Below are 23025 nucleotides of genomic sequence, written 5' to 3'. Positions count from 1 at the left end.
TTTTAGATGAAAACAGTAGCCGTACTTTGACACGTTGACGGCCTCTCTTACGCATTTGGGTATACAAAATGTCAAAATGTACTATTTTTTTTTTCAAAAAAAAAAAGTGACCGTAAATCAACTCTTACAATATTTTTGATTCGGTATTTAAGGATCTCCATCCTCAAAGTGACTTTAGTGAGGATTGAACCCCCAATCTCAAAGTTGGAAGATGACAAAATGTACGAGTACTGTGTGAGTATTATTGCGTATTTCAAGGTATATAGTCTATAGAGAGTTACGAGTATATCAAAAAAATATTGGCTCACTTTTACCTCGGATTCTAGAGGTTTGGAGTTGTAGATAAGTGTATTTGTAACTTATACTTTGCTTTTAAAAAACTTGAATTATTTTGTTAAAGGTTTGCTTAGCTAACTCAATCTTATACTTGGTCAATACGAATTTACAAGGAGTTAAACATTATGGAGTAGCATACTACGAAGTATAATTTTAGACTCAATCTTCTTATAATTTACAAAAAGTCAACAATACTTCGTACTAATTTGTTTTTAAAGAGAATATAATTATATAAGTGGTAAACCATATAACGTTAAAATTGGTGGTTATAATGTTCGAATCTTATATGTGGACGTTCTTTTTAGGAAAATTTGTCAGAAAAAACCTATTGTAACCCTCTTTTTCTCAGAAAAAACCTTTTAAAAAATTTTTGGCCAAAAGAAACCTGTTTCTAAAATTTTTTTGTTGAAGACAACCAAAACCTCTAATTAACCTAATTAGCCCCTGATTACCCCTAATTAACTACTAAATCTTATTTAATTATTTAAAAATAACAAATAAATTGATAAATTTTTTTAAAAAAAAAAACTTAAACCACCCCCAACCCCATCACCACCTGCCACCCTCCCCCTTCCACCTCCCCTGGTAGCAGCCACCCCCACCCTCACCCCTGCCAGCGAACAGAATCCCTACCCCCCGGACCGGCAAACCCCCGCCCTGCGCCCCCCTGCGTCACCCTCTTCTTTCCTTGAACCACCACCTAACTCCGACACCGACCAAGCCTCCTCTCCTAAGGCGGGCCTACAGAGCCCAACCCCCTCCACTATGCCGACAGGAGGCCCAGCGCTCTCCCTTTCACCCACCGCGACTTCCAGAGACCCAACCCCCTCCCTTTCAACCGCCGCGACCACCCACCCCTTACTAAACCCAAACCCGAAAATTCCACCCCTCTCTACCACCACCACAAAACGACCACCACTCCATTTCCCACACCATAAACAACCCCCTCCTTTTTCCATACCCATAAACGACCTCCCCTTGTCGTTTCAGGGTGTGGGAAATGGAGTGGTGGTCGTTTTGTGGTGGTGGTAGAGAGGGGGGTGGGAGTTTTTGGGGTTAGGGTTTAGTGATGGGTGGGTGGTCACGGACTCGCGGTGGTGGTTCAAAGGAATAGGAGGGGTAGGGGGGAGGGACTTTGCCGGCGCGGGGGAAGGGGAGGGGTGGGGGCGGTTGCTACCGGGGGTGGCAGCTGGTGATGGGTTTTGGAGGTGGTGTATGTTTTTTTTTTTTTTAATTTATCAATTTATTTATGATTTTTAATTAATTAAACAAGATTTAGTTATAATTAGGGGTAATCAGGGGCTAATTAGGTTAATTAGAGGTTTTGGTTGTCTTCAACAAAAAAAAAAATTGAAACAGGTTTCTTTTGGCTAAAATTTTTTTAAAAGGTTTTTTATGACAAAAAGAGTGTTATAATAGGTTTTTTCTGACAAATTTTCCTTCTTTTTAATATAAGTTGATGACATGAAATGAGAAACAATTGGGAGAAAGTAATGACACGTAGATTTCTTTTGGATTAATATATACTCGGTTGTATAAATAGATAAAAAAAATGGGTCAAACTTTTCATAATTCTTTTGTGTTATTCCTTATAACTATGTCATCAGTTTTTTTAATAGGTATAATTGTTTTGTTAACTACATTGCACGTAAGGATTAGAAATCTGCAATAATCTACATATTTGTATTTCGTGTGCATCAAAATGAAAGGTAATCTTTTCTGCTACGTATTTTGTATCATTCATTAAACATGCTAGCTTAGTTTGCATTATTTATTTCATTAAATTAATAGGCAACTCTATATTTCATTATCAATTGAAGATAGGAACACAAATCTCACCGCCTTTTGCTTAACAATGACCCTTCGTCAACGGTACTGTGCATTCCTTGCAATTACGTTGTATAACTTACTTTAAATTAAGAAAATGACGGCATTTTGTCATAAATTAATTATTATTAAATTAATACTACCACCTAAGATAGGAAATAGTACCATTTTATAGTCATGAACGATTCCCATCAAAATCGTAATTTCCCAAGTTCATGTTTCTTGCATTGGTTAGGTAGAGTACTAGAGTTGGGAGCATGTATTTATAATTTCACAAAGTGTCAAGGGCGTATTTCTTATATACTAATTAGTTATCTAATAGTTGGGAGTCTTGGGACATTCGTTGGCTATAATGCTTTATTGCTTTGCACAACTAAGAGTCACAAGGAGTTATTTTAATATAGAACCAAGAAAAGAGATCATCATTTCATGTAATATTACACTTATATAACATGAATTATACATAAGCATTTAATCATTTTAACAATTTTTTTAAAAAAAAATCAAAATGAAATAGAAAAAGAAAAAAAAAACATTATTGAAAAAATCAAAATTTATTATCTAACACTCATTCGCCAAAAAAATTACAAGTCATATATTTATCAATAGAGTTACTACAAATCAAACCACATACTAAACATAATCAATAAAAGCCTTAGGTCTTGTTCTTTTGAGCTTTTGGGCAGAGCAGAGTAGGACAAAGCAGAGTAGAGCAGGGCTGGGCTTCCACACATTACGGACTAGAGGATATTTTAGCAAAGCAGAGCAAGGCAGAACATAGAGATGCAGAGCAAAGTAGAGGAGAGCATGACAAAGTAGAGGAGAGCAGCTCTAAAGAACAGGGCCTTAGCTTAGAATTGATCTTTCATTAATTAATTCAAGTTATGTGAATGAGCCTTCTCATAATACGCCCAATCATCCTCACAAAAAACACAACTCCAAAAAGTCATCATAAATTCTAAATGAGAGCATCTACCAACAATCCAACTGTTGAAAATAAAGTCTTATATGTCTCGAACAAGCTCCCAATTTCAGCCAAAACCGACCACTCGTTAGCAAGATTCAAATACGAGTACTAAAGACATACAACTTGTGCCATGGTTTCAAAAATTAAAAAAAAAAAACAAATTTTTTTTTTTTTTTTTTTTAGGAAAAAAACAAAACAAAACAAAACAAAAAAAAAAAAAATTGTACCATAGGCCCATAATCTCAACAGGGCCTATTTCTATCACCATAATCATTGGACTTTGGGCTATTATGGACTTTCATTCATGTCCAAAATGTTTTATAAAGTAATTTTTTTTTATTTATTTATTTTTAAAATTATACTCCGTACTCGGAAATGTAATATTCTTACCATTTACGTCGCACACCGGTCAATCCATCACAAACAAAACTAATTCTACATTCTCTCTCTCCTCTTTCCGGCGACATTTATCTCCGGCGATCTTTATCGGAAAAATCTCCGGCGTTTTTCGAGGTCGATTTCATGAAATTTTATCTTCTCTAATTATCAATTTCCGTTCTTTAATTTACGAATTCTGTTAATTTTTCTCCGATTTCCTTAATTTCTGATTTCATCACTTTTTTTTTTTTTTTTTTTGCTAGAATTCAATTTTTTAATTTTTGTCATATGGTTGAATTTTCGTGTTATTTAGCTTCGATTTGATTTTAATGTTGTCATATTTGATGTTTGATCTAATTAATTTGAGATAATTAGAGCTAAGTTTGAATTTTTAGATTATGATTATACACTTACACCTTGATGATTTGAGCATTCTACGAATTTCAATCGAGTTTAGCATCATTGCGTGATTTTCTAGTCGTAATTTGTGATATGAGAAAATTTGGATTGCTATGTGGCATTGCATTAAGTTTAATTATGAATGTTTCTGCTAAGCTTATAATTTTTTATATTAAGATTGCCATTGTAGTCTCAATTGCGTTAATATTCCACTATGCTATCCAATTTTCACTATGCTGTTCAACTATGATTGCAACTTGCAAGAGAATTTTACATACGATATACTCAATATACTCGGTATAGGCTTTCACTGTTACAAAACATTTGCGGTTTTGGTTAGTTAATTTCATTGGAACTGTAATGGTAGAAGTTACTATATAAAGAATAAAATAAGTGCTGATTGTTCATTGGCAATTATTTGGAATGGGGGAGAATAAAGCACACTCGTACGCGTCGTATCACATTCTAATCGGGATGTTGTGAGCAAAGTTTGTAGCTTTTTCCTCACTTTTTGATGATTTGCTAAGTTAGTTAGTCATATTATTCAGCTAGAAACTTGGTTTATTTACTGAATTTCAGGTTGCTTTATTTCTGTATGAGACCTTTAATTTTGTTTATCCTTTGGCAGTTGGATGCAAATGTATCAATGTTAGAAAGTGTGTGAACATGGAGCATTATGTACTTGTGTTTTCTTAGTACACTCAAAATAATCATTTTACTATCTTACATTTCATTTTCATTGACATGTTCTGATTTTGATAAAAGTTTTTTCTGGTTTTCTGCAAATTAATAGGTGGATACCAGAGCCTTGGAAGGTGGTGATTGTAATTGAGCTTAAGATTTGAGCTTTGTTGATTTTAATAAAATGTCTGCTCCTGTACCTCTGGGGGCAACTAGACCGAACAACTCACAATCACAGCCCCCACCCCCAAATTATGTTCCAAATATGAACCGGACTCCTGATTCATCCTTATCTCAAAATTTTCAAAACTTGCATATCAATCAGACACCAAATGCTCCACCGCCGTCTTCAGCTGGTTCTGCCAGGCCTCCACCTTTTGGGCAGGCTCCTCGTTTTCCTCCATCTGCTGCTGGTCCACCCACTTCCTTTCTAGGACCCTCACCTGTTTCCAGGCCTGGCCCTCCACCACCTGGTGTAGTCCTGAGAGCTGCAGCAGCTCCTGCGGGTCCTATGGCCTCACCAAGTATTATACCTGGTAGACCCTCTATTCCTCCACCTGGTGTTCAACCTCAGCCCTTTGCTTCTAGACCTCCTTCTCAAGGGCCCTTCTCTGCAGGTGGTCCAGCTGTCCCCCCACCTGGGGCACCTACTGCAATTCCTGCCAGATCTCAACCAGTGGCTCCACCTTTTATGTCTCGTCCTAGCGGCTTTGGATCTCCTCCAATGACTACCGGTCAAGTTGCTCCGCCGACTGCTCCTCCAGGTCCTATTAGTAATGGACCTCCTATGTTCCAGACTGGGAATTTGTCAGGTGGACCTCGCTTTTCTTCTCCCGGAGGTCCACAGCAGCCACCAGTTGGTCCTCCTCCAATGTCTGCTTCCTCAGTTAGGGCCCCATTCCAAGCTCCACCTATGCGCTCTTTTCCTGGAACTGGGCCTGCTGGTTCGTCTACTGATCATGCATCTCCTTTATCTCAGTCATCTTCTCCTTTCTCAGGTCCACCTCAGGTACAGGGTGCACCACCTCCTTTGGGGTCTCCATATGGTATGCAGCCTCCTCAATTACGACAGGTAAGAGTTAATGTTGCATTTGTTTACAAATTTCTTTTTGTTGGGGATTTCTCCACTTGAGATTTTATTGATTGCTGTTCATCTGCTCACATGATTTTAATATTAGATATGGATATTGATATGGCTAACAGAATACCTTTCTATTACTTCACACATAAGCCTTTGTCAAAATTATTTACTACCCCAAACAATTTGATATCGTAAGGACATGATATAGGCCATGTGAAAAGATATAGCTGTACTTTGCTGAATAAGGAAGTGGTGGCTTTTCTTTTTCTTCTTTTCTTTTTGTTGTTGTTGTTAATTTGTATTCTACTTTGACATGCATAAATTATAGATGTTTCTCTTTGAGTCTATTCCATGCCTTTATATCAGTTTACTAGTAGCCTTTTCTGTTCTGTTATATCTGTGGCTTCATAAATTTCAGGTGACTCCGCCTCCATCAATGTCAGGTTCTGTGCAGCCACCTAGGATGTATGGCATGCCACCATCAGGACCATCTCAAACTATGGCCAATATGCCTGCTATGAGTCAGACTGGGCCATCAAAGATTGATCCCAATCAAATTCCACGTCCGCTTCCGAATTCATCAATGGTCGTGCACGAAACTCGTGTTGGCAATCAAGCTAACCTTCCTCCGGTATACTTAATGCTATTATTCTCTAGAACTGCCCTTTTTAAACAATGGTGTTTTATATGGATTTATCAATGTACATTAGTGTGCTTTTGGCCGTTTCTTCCATTTACTCTCTTAGCAGCCTTAATTTTTTTTTTTTTTTTTTTTTTTTTATTTTTTTATTTAATACAATCGTGTATTAAAGACCTTTTTTTTTGCACTTTAAAAGTCCATTATCCAAACCAATGCCTCTGACAAGCCTTCTAGCTTGAGCTGGGAGTTCTTTTAACTGCTCTGAGGTTATGTTGGAGACGAGCCCAGCTTTTAAAAGCAACTCAATGCTCGAGCAATTTTCAGGAATTAGTTAAGGTTTTAGGCGTTTGATAATTTCCATTCTAGGCAACACTGTATGTTTTTTTTCTTATGCTAACCCTTCTCAGATCCAACTGTGTTTTAAATAGACATTTTTCCATTTGATTTGAACATCTACCTTAGCCCTGCAGTTGCAATCAGGGTGTTGCCATTGTACTCTGCTGTTGATTAAATTCATAGAAATATCTGGTTTGGCCATATATATTTTTGTAATGTGAAATTTTCCTATTAGTGTTCATTTTATATAAGATGAAAATTAAATTCTTAAAAGTACATGGTTGATTTTTTATTTTTTAATTTTTTAATTTTTTTTTCTGCTCATTTCTGTCAAATTGTTTTGTTGAAGCCTGCTACCAGTGAGTACATTGTCAAGGATACTGGAAATTGCAGTCCTCGTTACATGAGGTGTACAATCAATCAGGTGATTAGTCTTTATCTGGAGAGGGATAGTGATAGCCCTAGTTATTAAGCAAAGTGTTCTGGAATTTGATATAGTTACTTTCTCTTGTATCCACAGATCCCTTGTACTGCTGACCTTCTTGTAACATCTGGGATGCAACTAGCTTTGTTGGTCCAGCCATTCGCACTTCCTCATCCATCCGAGGAGCCTATTCAGGTAATGCGGGATGATTCACTTGTTCAGAAATTTCATTTGATTACCTGGGTTGACTTTCCTGAAGAGAACCAATTTTCATATAAACTGACTGTACCACTTTCTATCAAATTGCCCTCAATTCCCTTGGAGGAGCTCTAATAATGAGGGATTTTTTTTTTCCCCTAACATGTACCTGAGTATCGCTCTGACATAGCAAGTATTTTGTTTCTTTCCTCTTCATCATGGTTGATCCTGGTAAATTGATTGAAAAAATGTGGTGGTTCGGATGCTTTTCTTCTGTATAATAATAAATTTCTGTGATTATGAAGGTGAAAGAAACAGTAAAGGCAGTGAAATTGAAATGAATGATATTTTGGTGGCGTGTTGGTTATTGATACAAGAGTAGTTAGGAAGCATTAACTGTGCTTATAATCAAAATACGTGATTGGACATGTCCCTAATCCCTAATCTCTTTTCCAACTTTTCTTACTATCACTGCATCAAATTCTCTCTTGCACACAATCACATGCAATTTTGCTCCTACAAAAGTTCTAGAGCTGCGAACTTTTGTTTATTCTCTTCATATTTATATTTACTGGAGTTGCAGGTGGTTGATTTTGGAGAAGGTGGTCCTGTCCGGTGTTCTCGCTGCAAAGCCTACATAAATCCCTTTGTTAAATTTATTGATCAAGGAAGGAAATTTATATGTAATTTATGTGGTGAGTCAAAGATGATCATGTTCTTTTATTTTAAATTATTTCATGGAAAGAAAAGCGGCTCCAAGGTTCAATTAATAATAATAATAATAAATAAATAAATAAAAAAAATCTTGGCTATTGCAGCATGTTGCTTTCTCAGCATTTGTATTCTAGGATAGTAGTATGTGGTGTTAATGAATTAGGCTTGAAGTACATATGTATTGCAAATAATTGAACATTTTTATATCATTTGTGTTCTGTTTCTAACTTATAATTATCTTTTTAAATCAGCTTTTTTAGTATGATAGGAAGCTGGTATACTCATTTTCTCTCATGTTTGATCTTCTAGGCAGATCTCATTTTTGGAAAGTCAAATTATATTTTATCTATCTCTAAGAGCTTTCTTTTAAAAATCTCACGTTTAAGAAATACTAAATTTATGAATGTGACTTGCGGATATTCTGCCTCATAAAGGTTGGGTCTTGAGTAGTTGAGTGCATAATTTTAATGTGGTTGGATAGGGATAATATTATTTAAAAAAAAAAAGGGAAAAAAGATTGATTTATGGATTGTTTATTCAGTTTATTTATTTTTGCATGAATCCTGTTTAATATTCCTCGGATACCCAATTTGATTTACTATTCACTTACATTTCAATTTGACCAATGTTTGTGACTCATTCATAAGAAAAAAAACAGTCATGTGGAATCCTGTTAGAATTGTCTCAATGTTTGGTTTCCAAACATCAAATTTTTATAATTTTCACTGATTCATAGTTACATATATGCAAAGTTTTGCGTTAGCAAGTGTGAAAAGTCAAAATGAGTAAATTGAAAAGGTTGGAGGTTGAATTTGGCATAAAGAACTTTGTAACTGTTTAAAATGTTTGACTTTTTTGGTTCATTGTTCAGGTGTTACTGATGAAACTCCTCGTGATTACCATTGCAATTTGGGGCCTGATGGGAGGCGTAGAGATGCTGATGATAGGCCTGAGCTGTGTAGAGGGACTGTTGAGTTTATTGCTACTAAAGAGTATATGGTTAGTTACCAATTTACCATATTATCTGATAATATATTAATAGTTCCCTCAGCCTTTCTCATTTTTGTAATGGGTTATCATTTGGTGATTCTTATGCTAGGATATGCTGAAAGTTTTCAAACATTTGCCCAACACCTTGGGAGTGTAGATCCATCTTTTGAAAGTTTTTAAGGCTAAACTTAGGGTTTTGTGTCCATGATCGATATGGAGCTCACCCTCCTCTTTTCTTAGCTACTTTTCATGGAATTCTGCCTCATTCATACTCTATGAACTCTATGAGGATGTAGTTTATGTGGTTTCTTACAGTAGACGGTTTTTGTAGAAGTTAAAGGAAGTTTAACGGACAAATTTATAAAAGCATGGAATGAGACCATTTGGGGTTCTTACTGTTCAATAGATGTTAGTTTGATGAATGAGGCAAGCTTTTTTTGGTAGGGAAATTAAGTTGCTAAGTTGCTCTCATTTGGTCATGCATAGCTTGTATGACTTTGGGTGTGTTCTTCCATAATCCTAATGGATGATAATGCTGGAATGTAGAGGAGTCTTATTTTGTAGTTTCATTTTATACAAGAACATCTTCTCATGCATTTTCACAGTTTCTTGTTCGATTTGAAAGTTATACTATTGTAAGAGGGTAAATGCCTGTTGGTATTGCAGTTTTGAGTACTTACAACACTCGTGATAATATGATATAGTTCAGATTTTCTTAAAAAATATAATCTTGTCAGATGTTTGTGTTATGTGTTATAGTGGTGGTTAAATGAGGAAACATATATTTTCGCATTTCTTGGTAGGCTGGTAGCAGCCTTTCTCTAATGCAAGTTTTCTTGAGGTGAAAGGTTTGCTTTGGACTCTGTCTGAACTTTGACCAATGATTATCATCGTGGATCACTACATATAAAAAATGTTTCATCCTTAGGAAGGGAACTGTGATTTGATTGTTCATAGAATCGCATTTGGCAATTCGTTGGGTCCTGTAAGATTACGAATGGTGTAATGAGAATATTTAGCTTTTTAAGGTCTAAGATCGATCTTTTTGGACCATAGGAGTGTCCTATTAGCATCTTTTGAATCTTTTCTTCTGGGGACTGTTAAGAAATACTCTTTTTGCAAATGGCACACTCTACTGCTCAGTACTTTGGTTACTTCTTTGCTAAACTCCTAGAGTTCTGGCCCTCTTTTTTCTTATTGTTTATTTATTCTTGTTTATAAGATTATTTTTCCTAATATATAAAAATCTTGTTGAAGAGCAAAGAGCAAGTAAGCACCATAGCAGTAATTAACCTAAAACTCCTATTCTTTAATCTCACCTGCTGAGAATAAGACATTAGGCTGTAGTCAGTAACAGCTGCCTACAAAGACTACTTGTTCTTGTGTATTACTAATGGGGGTCAGAAATAGATGGTGTAGGTCCCTGGTTGCCTTTGGTTCTGTGGAGAGGGGGGAAAACCACTTTTTCCAGCTCTAAAGCATATGTCTATTACTACATTGGAATTTGTCAGGATTTTGTTCTATAATGGGTGATTGATACAGGTTACTGTTTGAGATTCCAATTATAGATAATCAAGTAGCATACTTGGGTGATTGGCATTATATTAGGCTTATTGGTGTTAGATCTTATAAAAAAAAAATAGTGTACTTCAAAGATGATTTTAAAATTCAAGTGTTTTGAGAAGTATATCCTATGAGTATTAGAGTAGGGATTTATTGTTGAAAAATTGGAGGTTGATTGATTATTGCTGCTGCAGAAAGGATGACTCCATTAAGTTGGTCATGCTATAGTGGAATCCCAATGTCTTGATTTACCTTCTACTTTGTCTATATATGTTTTGTTTGCTTGCCTGTTCATTCACTTCCAAGAGTTCCAACTGACATATTTTTGATGTATCCTTGTTTGTTCAGGTGCGTGAGCCAATGCCTGCAGTCTTTTTCTTTCTCATCGACGTGTCAATGAATGCATTACAGACTGGTGCAACTGCAGCAACTTGTAGTGCTATCAATCAAGTTATAGCTGACCTCCCTGTAAGTTCATTCTTGAATTTCAATATTTACGCCTATCTGAACATTTAATGGCGTTCATCTTTCTGGAAATCCCCTATGAGGATTTACAGTTTTATTAGACCTCATTAGTAGCCGTTTCTTTGATTTGTGCCACAATACAGCAGAACTTGGTTGTAAGTCTTGTAACACAGATTACGAAGGGGGATTACTAAATATTTATGGCATTTTTGATGATTTAGCAGCCCTTTAGTTTTATTTTTCATGATTTGAAGTTGCTCCTTGCTGAAACAGAATATCTTACTGCTGTTATGATGATAATAAGCTAGTGGTGCAAGCTATAACTTTTGTGTGTTAGCATTTTGTAAGGTCTACCATACCCTGTCGCTTGTCCACTGTGAGAAACCTTTCGCTGTTGAAGGAGCAGCTAGAGAAAGAGGTTCTCTGCCTTTGGATCAGAAATTTGTGGACATTGTCATTCTTCACCTCTAGAACCTTCAAGATGCTCTCATATGATGCCTCTTGCATACTTTCAGTCTCCAGAATGAAATGGATACTGAATATCTCCAGACTTTGATAATATAATTACAAGACTGTCTGTTTCTGTAAAATGTTCTCAAACTTGATCTAATTGCCATTGCTTTTTACATCATTCTGTTTCTAGTAGTGTAGGACTCTAGGTTGAGGATTTGTTCCTCCCCTCCTTGAATATTGATGTCCCTTTTCCTACTATATATTCTCCTATTTCTTCAAATGTTTCTTTGTGCTTTGATTTAGCTTCATCGTCCTTTACATGGTGTTTGTAAAGGATCACATGGCAAGAACTTTTAGAGTTTTTAGACGTCTTAATTGATTTTGGAATTTATGTGTTGTATTTGATCCTGCTCAGGTTTATTTATTTGTTCCCATGCTTGTGCATAGCCCCACTAACACAAGTGCATTGTGACTTCAGTTTGTGGTGACTGTATGCATTGATTATTGTTACAGGAAGGTCCAAGGACTATGGTGGGTATTGCAACATTTGATTCAACAATACATTTTTACAATCTGAAGCGTGCATCACAGCAGGTTTGCTTACCACTGCTATATCTTCTAATGCTGTGTGATAATAAAGGTGTCTTCCAATTTGAAGTATTTGCTAATTTTTGTCTCAGTTAGATTTTCTGCTAAGTGCTTAGTTGCTTTTGGCTCTGGTAAAATTTTTATTAAGGAACTTTCTTTTCAGGGCTTTTATCTTGTTGATCACTGAAAACTTCAGCTTCTTGATTAGGCCATCCTTATTCCCCCCCCCCCCCCCAAAAAAAATTTCTTCCTGCCTTGTTATTCTTTTCTTTCCTTGGTGCTTGAAGCCAGGGTCAGGGGCAATACTGGGGAGGCATAAGGTGATTTTCTAATTGTAGGGAAGACATAGATCGTACAGTTGCTGAATCAGCCTTGAAATTTCTATTTGCATTGTTTGCTCATCTTGTAAAGTTTCGATTAGAAAAGAGAAGAGATGTATATATTAAAAGTTAGTGATTCTCTTAGTTGTAATGCAAATTTTTTAGTCTGCAAATCTTTATATATTTTGGACACTGCCTCATTTAAAAACTTGTGCAGCCATTGATGCTCATAGTTCCTGATGTACAAGATGTTTATACTCCTCTTGAATCTGATGTGATAGTCCGGCTTTCAGAGGTAGGCTTTTAGTATAATTCAGTGAATTTTAGTTTAACTTTTCTTTCTATATATGTAGCCTTTTGAACCTAAACCTCACGTTGCCTTGTTGATATCAGTGCCGTCAGCACATAGAGTTATTGCTGGAAAGCATCCCAACTATGTTTCAGAGTAACATGACTGCAGATTCAGCTCTTGGTGCAGCGATTAAGGTAGGACGTGTATGATTGGTGTGTTGGAGTTGGAAATTTTTCTTACTCATGTGAGGATTCAATGCTTATATATGAATCCCCATCCCTCCCCCCCTCTCTTTTTTTTGCCTTGGTTCTATTAGCATTATCAAATAGTTTAAGGTTCTTGGCACATGCTTCTTCAATCAAGGCTGGAGCTTTGTTTTATAAATTGCATCTATGTTAGCCTTCAATATGATCAACTATAAGTTACAAGTAGCTCTTATCTGAGATAAACAAATTGTTAGCTCACTTAGTTGCCTCTCTTTTTTGTTTCAGGCTGCATTTTTGGCAATGAAGACCACAGGAGGAAAACTTTTGGTCTTTCAGTCAGGCAAGTCTCCAGTCACATCCATGCATTTAGATTAAGTTTTGCTTTTGTCCATGCAAGCATTGTGTAGTTGTTTTGTCCCTAGGCATATTTTGAATGTTGATAAATGCTATTGTGGCTAGACTTTAAAGTACTAGTTATCTTCTAATGGTTAGTGGCTATGCTTCATTCTCTGTTTATCCTTCTACTGGTTTGAGACTACTCTAAAAACTCTATTCTAGGGCTGGCCAGGACTGTCTGAAATTGATCACCTGACAATTACTGGTATCAATGCAATTATGACTTCATGAGCAATAGACTTGAATGTGGCCCTACTCACATAACTTTTTTTTTTTTTTAATAATCCTAGCTACATTATATCCCATAATTAGGCCCTGTTTAGTTCACCTTATTTTTGCTTAGCTAATCTGATCTAAACTTATTTTTGCTTATCTAATCTGATCTAAATTTATTATTTTTGTTTTTTCTAATCTAATCTGATAATTAGGCAAGCATTATGTAGTTGTTTTGTCCCTAGTCATATTTTGAATGTTGATAAATGCTATTGTGGCTAGACTTCAAAGTACTAGTTATCTTCTAATGGTTAGTGGTTATGCTTTATTCTCTGTTTATCCTTCTACTAGTTTGAGACTACTCTAAAATCTCTATTCTAGGGCTGGCCAGAACTGTCTGAAATTGATCACCTGACAATTACTGGCATCAATGCAATCATTACTTCATGAGCAATAGACTTGAATGTGGCCCTGCTCACATAACTTTTATTTAACAATCCTAGCTACACTATATCCCATAATTAGGCCCTGTTTAGTTCACCTTATTTTTGCTTATCTAATTTGATCTAAACTTATTTTTGCTTATCTGATCTGGTCTAAACTTATTTTTTCTAATCTGATCTGATTTTACCAAACTTTGACTTTATATGGATGCTAATCTATAAAGAAAAAACATATCAAGTGTGGTTTGTTAGATTTGTAATAATGTGTATATTTATTAATATATAATTTTTCATAATTTTTTTTATTATGAAATTAAAGATATTTAACGATACAAAATCGCACAAAAAACGAAGCATGTTCAGAACTTATTTTTTCTGATACTTTTTTTTTTTTATCTGGACTCTTTTTTTTTTTTTGATATGGTGAACTAAGCATGGCCTTATTCGTCTATATTGATGGTTATATATGCTATCAATAGGATTTCTTTTATTTGCGTAACCTTGTTACAAATTTTCGTTGGTAACTTTATTTTTATTAGCATGTTAATGTTTCTAGAGTGGTTGTGCAGTGTTGCCATCAGTTGGCATTGGTGCACTTTCTGCTAGGGAGACAGAAGGCCGGACTAATACATCTGCGGGTGAGAAGGTAAGTTCTTAGTGGGATGTTTTGATAGTAACTTTGTTGTTAAAAGTTCAAACTGAATTCTTTTTTGCCAATGCCCCCCCCCCCCCCCCCCCCAACACCCGAAAAAAAAAAATGATTCTTCTCCCCTTTAAGTATTACTGTTTTATTTGAGTTAAATATATACTCTGTAGCATCAGTGTCCTCACAACATGGATTCATCCAACTTGTGATGAATAGAATAGTAATTTAATAATTTGATAATGAAGAAGCTGCTCTGTATATAGGGGATTATAAGGAGGAGGTGGGATCCTTTTAATGGTTCTTAGGGTCTGGGAAAGTCACTCTCTTAAATCCTGCTTTGAAACCTTCCAATTATACTCGGAAGTTAAAGCCTTTTTATATAAGTCACAACTCTCAACAACCCAAGGGGAGTGTACCTTTTTGTCCTTAGACCTCCTTTTGCATATGGCTTAGTGGGAGATAGTGGGGGACACCTTTGGCATCTCTCCGATATCTTCCTTTATTACTTGTCAAAAAAAAAAAAAGTGCTTTTCATAGATTAGCTTGAGCGTTTCTATTGACACATCTACATCGGGCAGTCTATCATACGGTGGGAACAGGTTGTTGGGTGACATGATAAGCTAGACTATATGTTAAAGTCAACTAGTGTAGTATAGGACTCAGTATTTCATCTAGGAACAGGCTCTCTACTCTCTTGATTTCTTCCCAGATCTGCATCAACACTAGAATTCATGCTCGGCAGTAGTAGCTGTAGTATTGTATGGAACATTTTAGCTAACTAACAAACTGTATAGCATAATTAGAGGCTCATATGTTCAGTACTATCATCAACTCCACTGCTTTAAGGTGCATAACAGTTATAATAGGAATTTTGGATGTAGCAGACTAAGAATAGGAAGAGTTTAAAATATTTTCCTTTGATGCTCGGGCTAGGGTTTGGTTCTTGTTCAATGAGTTTAGAGTAGTGTAGCTTAGGCTCCTGTACCTCTAGTTGGTTGCTATCTCCGAATCTTAGTGTTGACGATTCACAAAATTGTTGGTTTTTCTTGGTCATTTACCGGGTATGCTTACTAATGGATGCAGTCATTGTATTTTATTGTAGCATGTTTTGTCTGCTGAGCTAATGCATGAGTTAGTGACATCTCCGTCGATATTTTATGGCCCAACATATGCACTTTTGTCTTTTCAACCTTTGTTCCATTGGATTCATTTCTTTTTTGGATCTATTATGTATGTGACGTGTTGTGGGAGATCTGAACAAAAAATTTCTCTGGTTCTTTCATTCCAGGAAGCCCATAGATTGCTCCAGCCTGCTGATAAGACATTGAAAGAAATGGCTATTGAATTTGCCGAGTTCCAGGTATTTTTAAGTCTTCTTATTTTTACGATTGCTAGAGCTCTTATGTAACTTCCGTTTACTCACTGTTTGATTCTTAAATTAATTGGTCAGGTTTGTGTGGATTTTTTTATCACCACCCAATCCTATGTAGACATTGCTTCCACGTCAGTCATCCCAAAGACTACTGGAGGACAGGTAGCTATTGATTGACTTCTTTTTTTTTTCTTTTTTTTTTCTTGTTCACCTTTCATTTGTTTTTAAAATCACATCTGGATTAATGGATGTTCTTCCAAGTACTCTGCTTTATACTGTTTCCAACTTCTTAGTGATGCTGTTCATTTCTACCTTTTTACTTCAGATACCAAGAATCTGATGGTTGTACGTGTTTTTGGTAAAAATAATTTGATAGTTGCGTTAGGTGTTGTGATTGTAGTTTGTTTATGTTACCTTTTTCATATCTTGACCATTCTTAAGATTGTAGTTTGTATGTGCTCTCATATAGTGGAAACAGGGATCATCTCTTCCTGTATTTTAGGTTCCAATTTATACATTGGATTTAAGTATGTTTTTAATGTGAAGGCATGTTTGCCCTTTTTCTTTTGGAGTATCTGCAGCTTGATGTGCTGGTTTTGAGAGGATAAGTGCCTAGTCATGTTCATTCTCTGGTGGCTCGGCCATATAGCACTTGACTATACCAGGAAAAGTTTGCCACTTTGGGTTAATTCTATGTGTGTACGGATTCTACGGCTTCCCTCTATGGAGAATAGGCATACATTGTAGATGGTCCACTATGTTTCTCCTTATATTTTTTCAGTATGATTGGAGATGAGTCAGATGACCTAAATATTACTTTGTTCTTTTATCTGCTAATGCACTCTCATTATCTGTGGAATTCTTCATGTTTTTAAACCAGGTCAATTGTTGAATGTATTAATTAAGTATTTAAAAATAATTATTTTCAACTGTTAAGTTGAAATCTTAAATAGATCATTGCCTATTTGCCTATACCAAACTGCTCTATCATTTTCAAAATAATGGTTACAATTTCCTAGTTTTGCCGTTTCATAGTAATGATTATACTTACACTTTTTCTATTTTGGGATATATGGCCCACATCATTTTATTACTTTCTAAAAGTTTGCCCATGCCTTGTGTTTTATTATTTTTTTTCTTACAATTTTCCACCACTATACCTTGCTATATACAAGAATCAACTTTTTTCACTTCCCTCTCTTGTTATCCCAATAATTTCCTTGGTTCTTATAGAAATAGAAGTGTGACCATTCTCTCTAAGCCGAGGGGGAATTGCATTAGGCACCTGTTGTGCTTAGGTTGTAATTATAGTCTATCGAGTCTCTCTTTCCCTAGTTTCTCGCCTCCCATGAAATTTCCAAACTTCTATATTGTAAAATGGCACGTCTTAACTTTAACTAGATTCAAGATAAATTTACTTGGTTTGTTCGCATTTCAATGATCATCCATGCGCACAATTGTGAAATTTGTAGTTTAGAATTTTTATTTAGCACATACTTATTTGTGATTTTTTCCTAAGTATCACCTGTGCACAGCTAACTATTGTATGTTTTTTAGTGATGTTTGGACAGATTTTTCGCTTTCTCACTGATGGATTTTTCTAGTATATATATATAATAATTTTCTCCCTACAATACTCCATTTTCAGGTTTATTACTATTATCCCTTCTCGGCTGTCTCTGATACTGCCAAGCTTTACAATGATCTTCGATGGAATGTGACTAGACCGCAAGGTTTTGAAGCAGTTATGCGTGTAAGGTGCAGCCAGGTATGTACACTTGTCTGCATTTAGTGCTTGTTTTACTCTTCTTTCTCCTTGGGCTGTTCTCTAAAACCTTTTTCATATCTGCCTTGAGGTCAATGTCTATGTTACAAACTTACAACTTACAACTTACAAGCTTTAGCATTCGTTGATTGTTTCTCTCTCTATTATTAAAATTCTTGTAGGGTCTTCAAGTCCAAGAATACTCGGGAAACTTTTGCAAACGTATACCAACCGATGTTGATCTCCCTGCAGTATGTATACTCTTCTTGAATATTTTTTTTATTTTTTTATTTTTTTATTTTTAAGGTAGAGATAATGTGAATAGTTTCTTATATTGAATATAGATATGAGGCACGATGTGGCTTTCTTTAGGAAAGAAGTATTAGTAATATCATGGTTGATGAATATTTAATATGTGGGAGATTAATTCTGTGACCATGACTCCTTATATTAGAACTGCTAGACATGGTAGCACAGTTAACGATACTGTTGCTCTAATCTGGTTAGGGGGAGAACATAGTGGGAAATCTTTGTACTTAATTCTGCTGACCTATATAGCTATGTTCTCACTCTAGGCATAGATTGAACAAATACGTATTTCAAGAAGTTGAGGATGTTTGGAGTAGTTGGATAAAGAATCAATTGGTCCTTAACTAACTGTTTTGACTAGTCAGTCTACTGCGGTTGTATGGTAGATTGGTAGGTAGTATATAGGTTCAGCCCACTAAACTCAATTTTCTAATAGGAATTCCTTGAAGAGTATTTTGGTTTAAATGCTATATTACCCACTTACCTCTTAAAATATCAATTAATTTTCTTTTGGCACTAGTAGTTAAAGCAAAATGAACTCATGTGCTTATTTATCTTATTAGTACAAATCTAAACTGCTAATCATTATGACTTGCCTAACACTTCTATAGATTGAGTGTATCTATCAATACAATATGCTAACCGTCATATTGCTATATTGAGTGTATCAATCAATACAATATGCAGCTACTTCCTTAACAAGAACAGCATTTTCTTATGTTGCATAATGATGTAGGTTACACTTGTCCTTTGTGACAATAAAATATTGAGTTTCCATGATTATATTCCTTTTTGTTCCAAATTTGTACAACTGGGGCTTTTATACTTCTAACTGATGATAGGTTGAATAAAGATCCGTTCACCAAATTCTGGCAGTGTTACATTATCACGAGGAATGTTGTATATTTTGTGTTATAGACTCCTTCCGTTTTTTGTTCTACTCGCAGTAGATGGTTGTTTCTAGTTGAGTTGGTGGGTTTTAGAAAAAAAGAGGATAAATTCAGAGAGAAGGAAATAGATGGGTGGGTTTAAGAATTAAGGCGTATAAACTACTACGTATTAAGTAAGAGAGAGTGAATAAAAATCATAGATATTGTGGGGTAAAAGAAGAAAGATGGTAACATTTTCTGTGAATTAGCTTTGGCTATTATCTCTACAGCTCCCCCCCCCCCCTCTACAGTTATTCACCGGAGCATCTTTCTTGATGCAGATTGATTGTGACAAGGCTCTCATGGTCTCTCTAAAACATGATGATAAACTACAAGATGGTGCTGAATGCTCTTTCCAGGTCAGATGGTGACAGAGAATATCGTTGATTAATTCCCAATATGATTTTTTCTCATTAGTCTAATCACCTAATGTGTATACCAATGCTTAACATTTATCTCCTTGACAATGCAGTGTGCGCTTCTATACACTACTGTTTATGGACAACGGAGAATTCGTGTTAGCACCCTTTCTCTTACATGCACAAGTGTTCTGAGTAACCTGTTCCGTTCAGCTGACTTGGATACTCAATTTGCTTGTTTTATGAAGCAAGGTATCTTACTAAGGTTAAACATAATGAAATTCTTAATAATGGCCGAACGTTGTACTAGTTCTACCTAGGACTTCTTAAATTTTAATCAGGGTTTTCCTTGCACTATTATTTGGAATTGATTTTTATATCTCTCTAACTTAAAATCTGCTGGAATCTCATTGATTTCCTGATAGTATGAATACTATACACATCTTGTTGCTTCATTATAGAACTCAGTTTTTATTGACTAGTTCCCTGCTCAGTGCTCATAATTTTGACTTGATTCTTTGTCAAGAATGCTAATTTTACCTTTTATTTTGGATGTTCCTTTAAGCTGCCATTGGTGTTCCGACCACTCCACTCTTGCAAGTCAGGGAACAGGTGACAAACCACTGTGTCAACATTCTGCATTCCTACCGAAAATTTTGCGCAAATTTATCTGTATCATCAGCTGGACAGCTCATTCTTCCTGAGGCCCTCAAGCTATTGCCTCTGTACACCCTTGGTAAAAATTACTGATTTGAGCTGTCTGCCAGAAATTAAAAACTCCCCTCCACTTTTTTGGTGCCTACACCATCAACTTGTAAACTTGTAAATGTAAATAATTTTTAGGAGTGAAATCAGTGTGTATGATGTTGTATCTAAATATTTTATTTTGCAGCATTGATAAAAAGCATTGGACTGCGGACTGATGGGCGAACAGATGATCGCTCCTTCTGGACAACGTATGTCTCTTCTTTGTCTACTCCATTGACAGTTCCACTGGTGTATCCTAGGATGTTTTCTGTCCATGACCTTGAAACCAAGGTATGAATGATGTCTTCTGATAGATTTTTGTTTTGATGACATTTTTTATGCAATCAAACTCATTCAGAGTGACATTTTTTATGCAATAAAACTCATTCTCAGTGACATTTTTATGCGATCAAACTCATTCTCATATAAATGTCTGTAGGAGGTGGATGGATCCGCAATTCCTCCAGTCATCCCGCTTTCTAGTGAACATGTGAGTGATGAAGGAATTTATCTTCTTGAGAATGGGGAGGATGCCTTAGTCTATGTCGGGACCTCTGTGAATCCCAATATTATACAATCTTTGTTTGGTACAACCTCAGTTGATGAAGTTCCAACTCAGGTAGTTTTACTGTATCCTTTTACATGATAATTGATCAGCTGTATCTTTTCCATTTATTGTCTACTTGGAACTCTGCCACTGATGCGAGCATAAGAGTAAATGAAAAAGAGATTGTGGCATCCTTAAAATTTCTTAGTGCTTGGTTACTTATTTAGCTATAGTAACAATTTACGAGTAATTTTTCTCTAATGATTGGACCTTTTTATGAATTTTGATAATCTATTATATTTATCTTTAAATAAAAAGTTTGTAATACCTATTACCAGTGTATCTCTTTGAACTTATGCTCTTCCTATCTATTAGTTTGTGTTGCAGCAATATGACAATCCACTGTCTAAGAAATTCAATGAGGTTATCAATGAGATAAGACGGCAGAGGTGTTCCTACCTCCGGTATGTCTGTTTGAAATTTTGTAATCATTTTGAATATTATATGTAATCTTTAAGATAGATGTGTATGTTTTGAAGATTTATTTTTGATCCTTTTGTTTGTGCAGCTTCAAGTTGTGCAAGAAAGGGGATGCTTTAGGTAAACTCATTGAATTCCCTATTGAAGCTTATAATTTCATTATGAAACTTTTTTTATGATTTTTTTTTTTTTTAATTTTTTTTTTTTTTTTTTTTTGGGGAAATTTCCTATTATTGATTGCATCAGAAGAAATTCTATTTCATCCTACATGAAGAATTAGCACTACCTTGGATTCTCCTATTGTAGTTTGGAGAGTCAATCGAGTGATCAATTTAGTGTAGTTCATTATATAACTTATTAAAGCTTTACAACTTGTTTGGATTAATGGATTTGGAGAGAAAGTGAGGGGAGGCAGAGTTAAGTATCAATATGCCCTTGTCTGTATGCTAAAGTTGGGGAGTGTAAGGAAACTTAATTTGTGGAGCATAGGACAGGTCAAATATCACAGCTGCTGCACAGGCTATCCTAGCCGTGATTATGTGAAAGTGTGATAAAGAGAACAATGCCAGAATGCCTTGCTTTATGAATTTATGATTTTCTTACCATGGTTTTTGCATCCTTGTTGTACAAATGGCCCCTAAAAGAAATTTTTAGAATTTATGATTTTCTTACCATGGTTTTTGCATCCTTCTCAGTTTACCATCGTAAACTGAGAACTTCAGAGGTCAATTTTTAGAATTTGATGAGTCTGCTTTCTTTATCATCCAGGAATGTTATTCTTCTCATATATGGTAGAAGATAAAACTCCAACTGGTCTCTCTTATGTGGAGTTTCTGGTGCATATTCATCGGCAGATCCAAGGTAAAATGGCTTAAGCTCAACACATTCTTCATTTCTCGAACATAGAGATGTAGCTAGTCACCGTGGATATAATTGATTATAGAGTAAATTATGGCTTTGAATCAAGCGTTATAGGCTATACCTTTTCTTTCTTCCTCTTTATGAGGATTTTGAATTGAAAGAATTTTTGAGATCAGAGTTTACAAGTGATCCTTTTATTAACATGGTATAGTTATATTATTAGATCGATTTGTTTTTCAGATATAGTGAGAATTGTAACATGCAAAGCCTTCTATGTTCTCATTTTATCCCTGCACTTCATTTTTCATGATATAAATATTATACTTGGTATCTAGAATTATTCTTATACTGTAATATATAATAATTTATATAATGTAGTTGGAAAAATTATCTGATTTTATATTAATTCAAGTACTAATTTTAATTTTGCTTAATTTTACTCATATTTATTTATTTGTGTGCTTTATAAGTAGATTTTCCATTTATAATATCATCAACGGTGTCTAAAAAAACTGGAACTTTTTTTGGCGAGCCGTATTTTTTTTAAGTCATACTGTGGTACAGTGGTAAAATTTATGGAGTCAAAAATCACTATGACTAATAGGTTACTTACCAATGTTAATGAATTATTGACAAGGAATATTATCTGGGGATGCAGTATACAATTTGCTTTGGGCTACTTTGCAAATAATATTCTTCACCCAAAAACTTTAGTGTTACACCAGGCCCAGAAATACATTTTGAGTTTTTGACATTTGTGTGAATGGGACAGCCCTAAAAGTTAAAATCATTTTATGTTTGATACCAACCTCAAATTATTTTTTTTTGGCAAAGCAATCTATTTCAACCCTTCTTTGTTGCATTCATGCATGATTATCAACTTGGGGCCTGTTCTGATTTACTGAAAACAGCTGAACTGATTGAAACTGAACTTATTGAAACTGAACTGAATTGAACTGAAATGAATTGTTTATGTTTATGAGAGAAGGAAATTAGGAACTGAAGTGAAATGATTGGAGCTGACCTGAACTGAATTGAAATTAAGCTGAACAGAACAGGCCTTTGGTATCATCTTTAATATGAGTGTAGAGATTGACATT

General features: G+C 35.3%; 1 protein-coding gene across 2 annotated transcripts; it reads left to right on the top strand.

The window, feature by feature from the left end:
• Positions 1-3488: 3488 nt before the first annotated feature.
• Positions 3489-22306, top strand: LOC145579802 (protein transport protein SEC24 C-like). 2 transcript variants are annotated; one of them, XM_081637058.1, is made up of 26 exons: positions 3489-3643; positions 4701-5124; positions 5206-5660; positions 6088-6300; positions 6995-7069; positions 7166-7264; positions 7851-7962; positions 8853-8980; positions 10883-11002; positions 11966-12046; positions 12578-12655; positions 12754-12846; positions 13144-13198; positions 14480-14556; positions 15845-15916; positions 16007-16090; positions 17577-17696; positions 17876-17944; positions 19213-19290; positions 19404-19542; positions 19856-20026; positions 20183-20328; positions 20477-20656; positions 20960-21048; positions 21153-21184; positions 21833-22306. In XM_081637058.1, the coding sequence occupies exons 2-26, from the start codon at positions 4773-4775 to the stop codon at positions 21937-21939; spliced, it is 3225 nt and encodes a 1074-aa protein (XP_081493184.1). In that variant the 5' UTR covers positions 3489-3643; positions 4701-4772; the 3' UTR covers positions 21940-22306. The 2 variants fall into 2 exon arrangements, with proteins under 2 accessions (XP_081493184.1, XP_081493183.1); XM_081637057.1 differs by having other exon boundaries at positions 4701-5660.
• The last annotated feature ends 719 nt before the right edge of the window (positions 22307-23025 follow it).

The sequence above is a fragment of the Chenopodium album genome, chromosome 14 (assembly GCF_948465745.1).
Source record: "Chenopodium album chromosome 14, dcCheAlbu1.1, whole genome shotgun sequence".
NCBI lineage: Eukaryota > Viridiplantae > Streptophyta > Magnoliopsida > Caryophyllales > Amaranthaceae > Chenopodium > Chenopodium album.
This window is presented reverse-complemented; position numbering and strand designations above follow the sequence as displayed.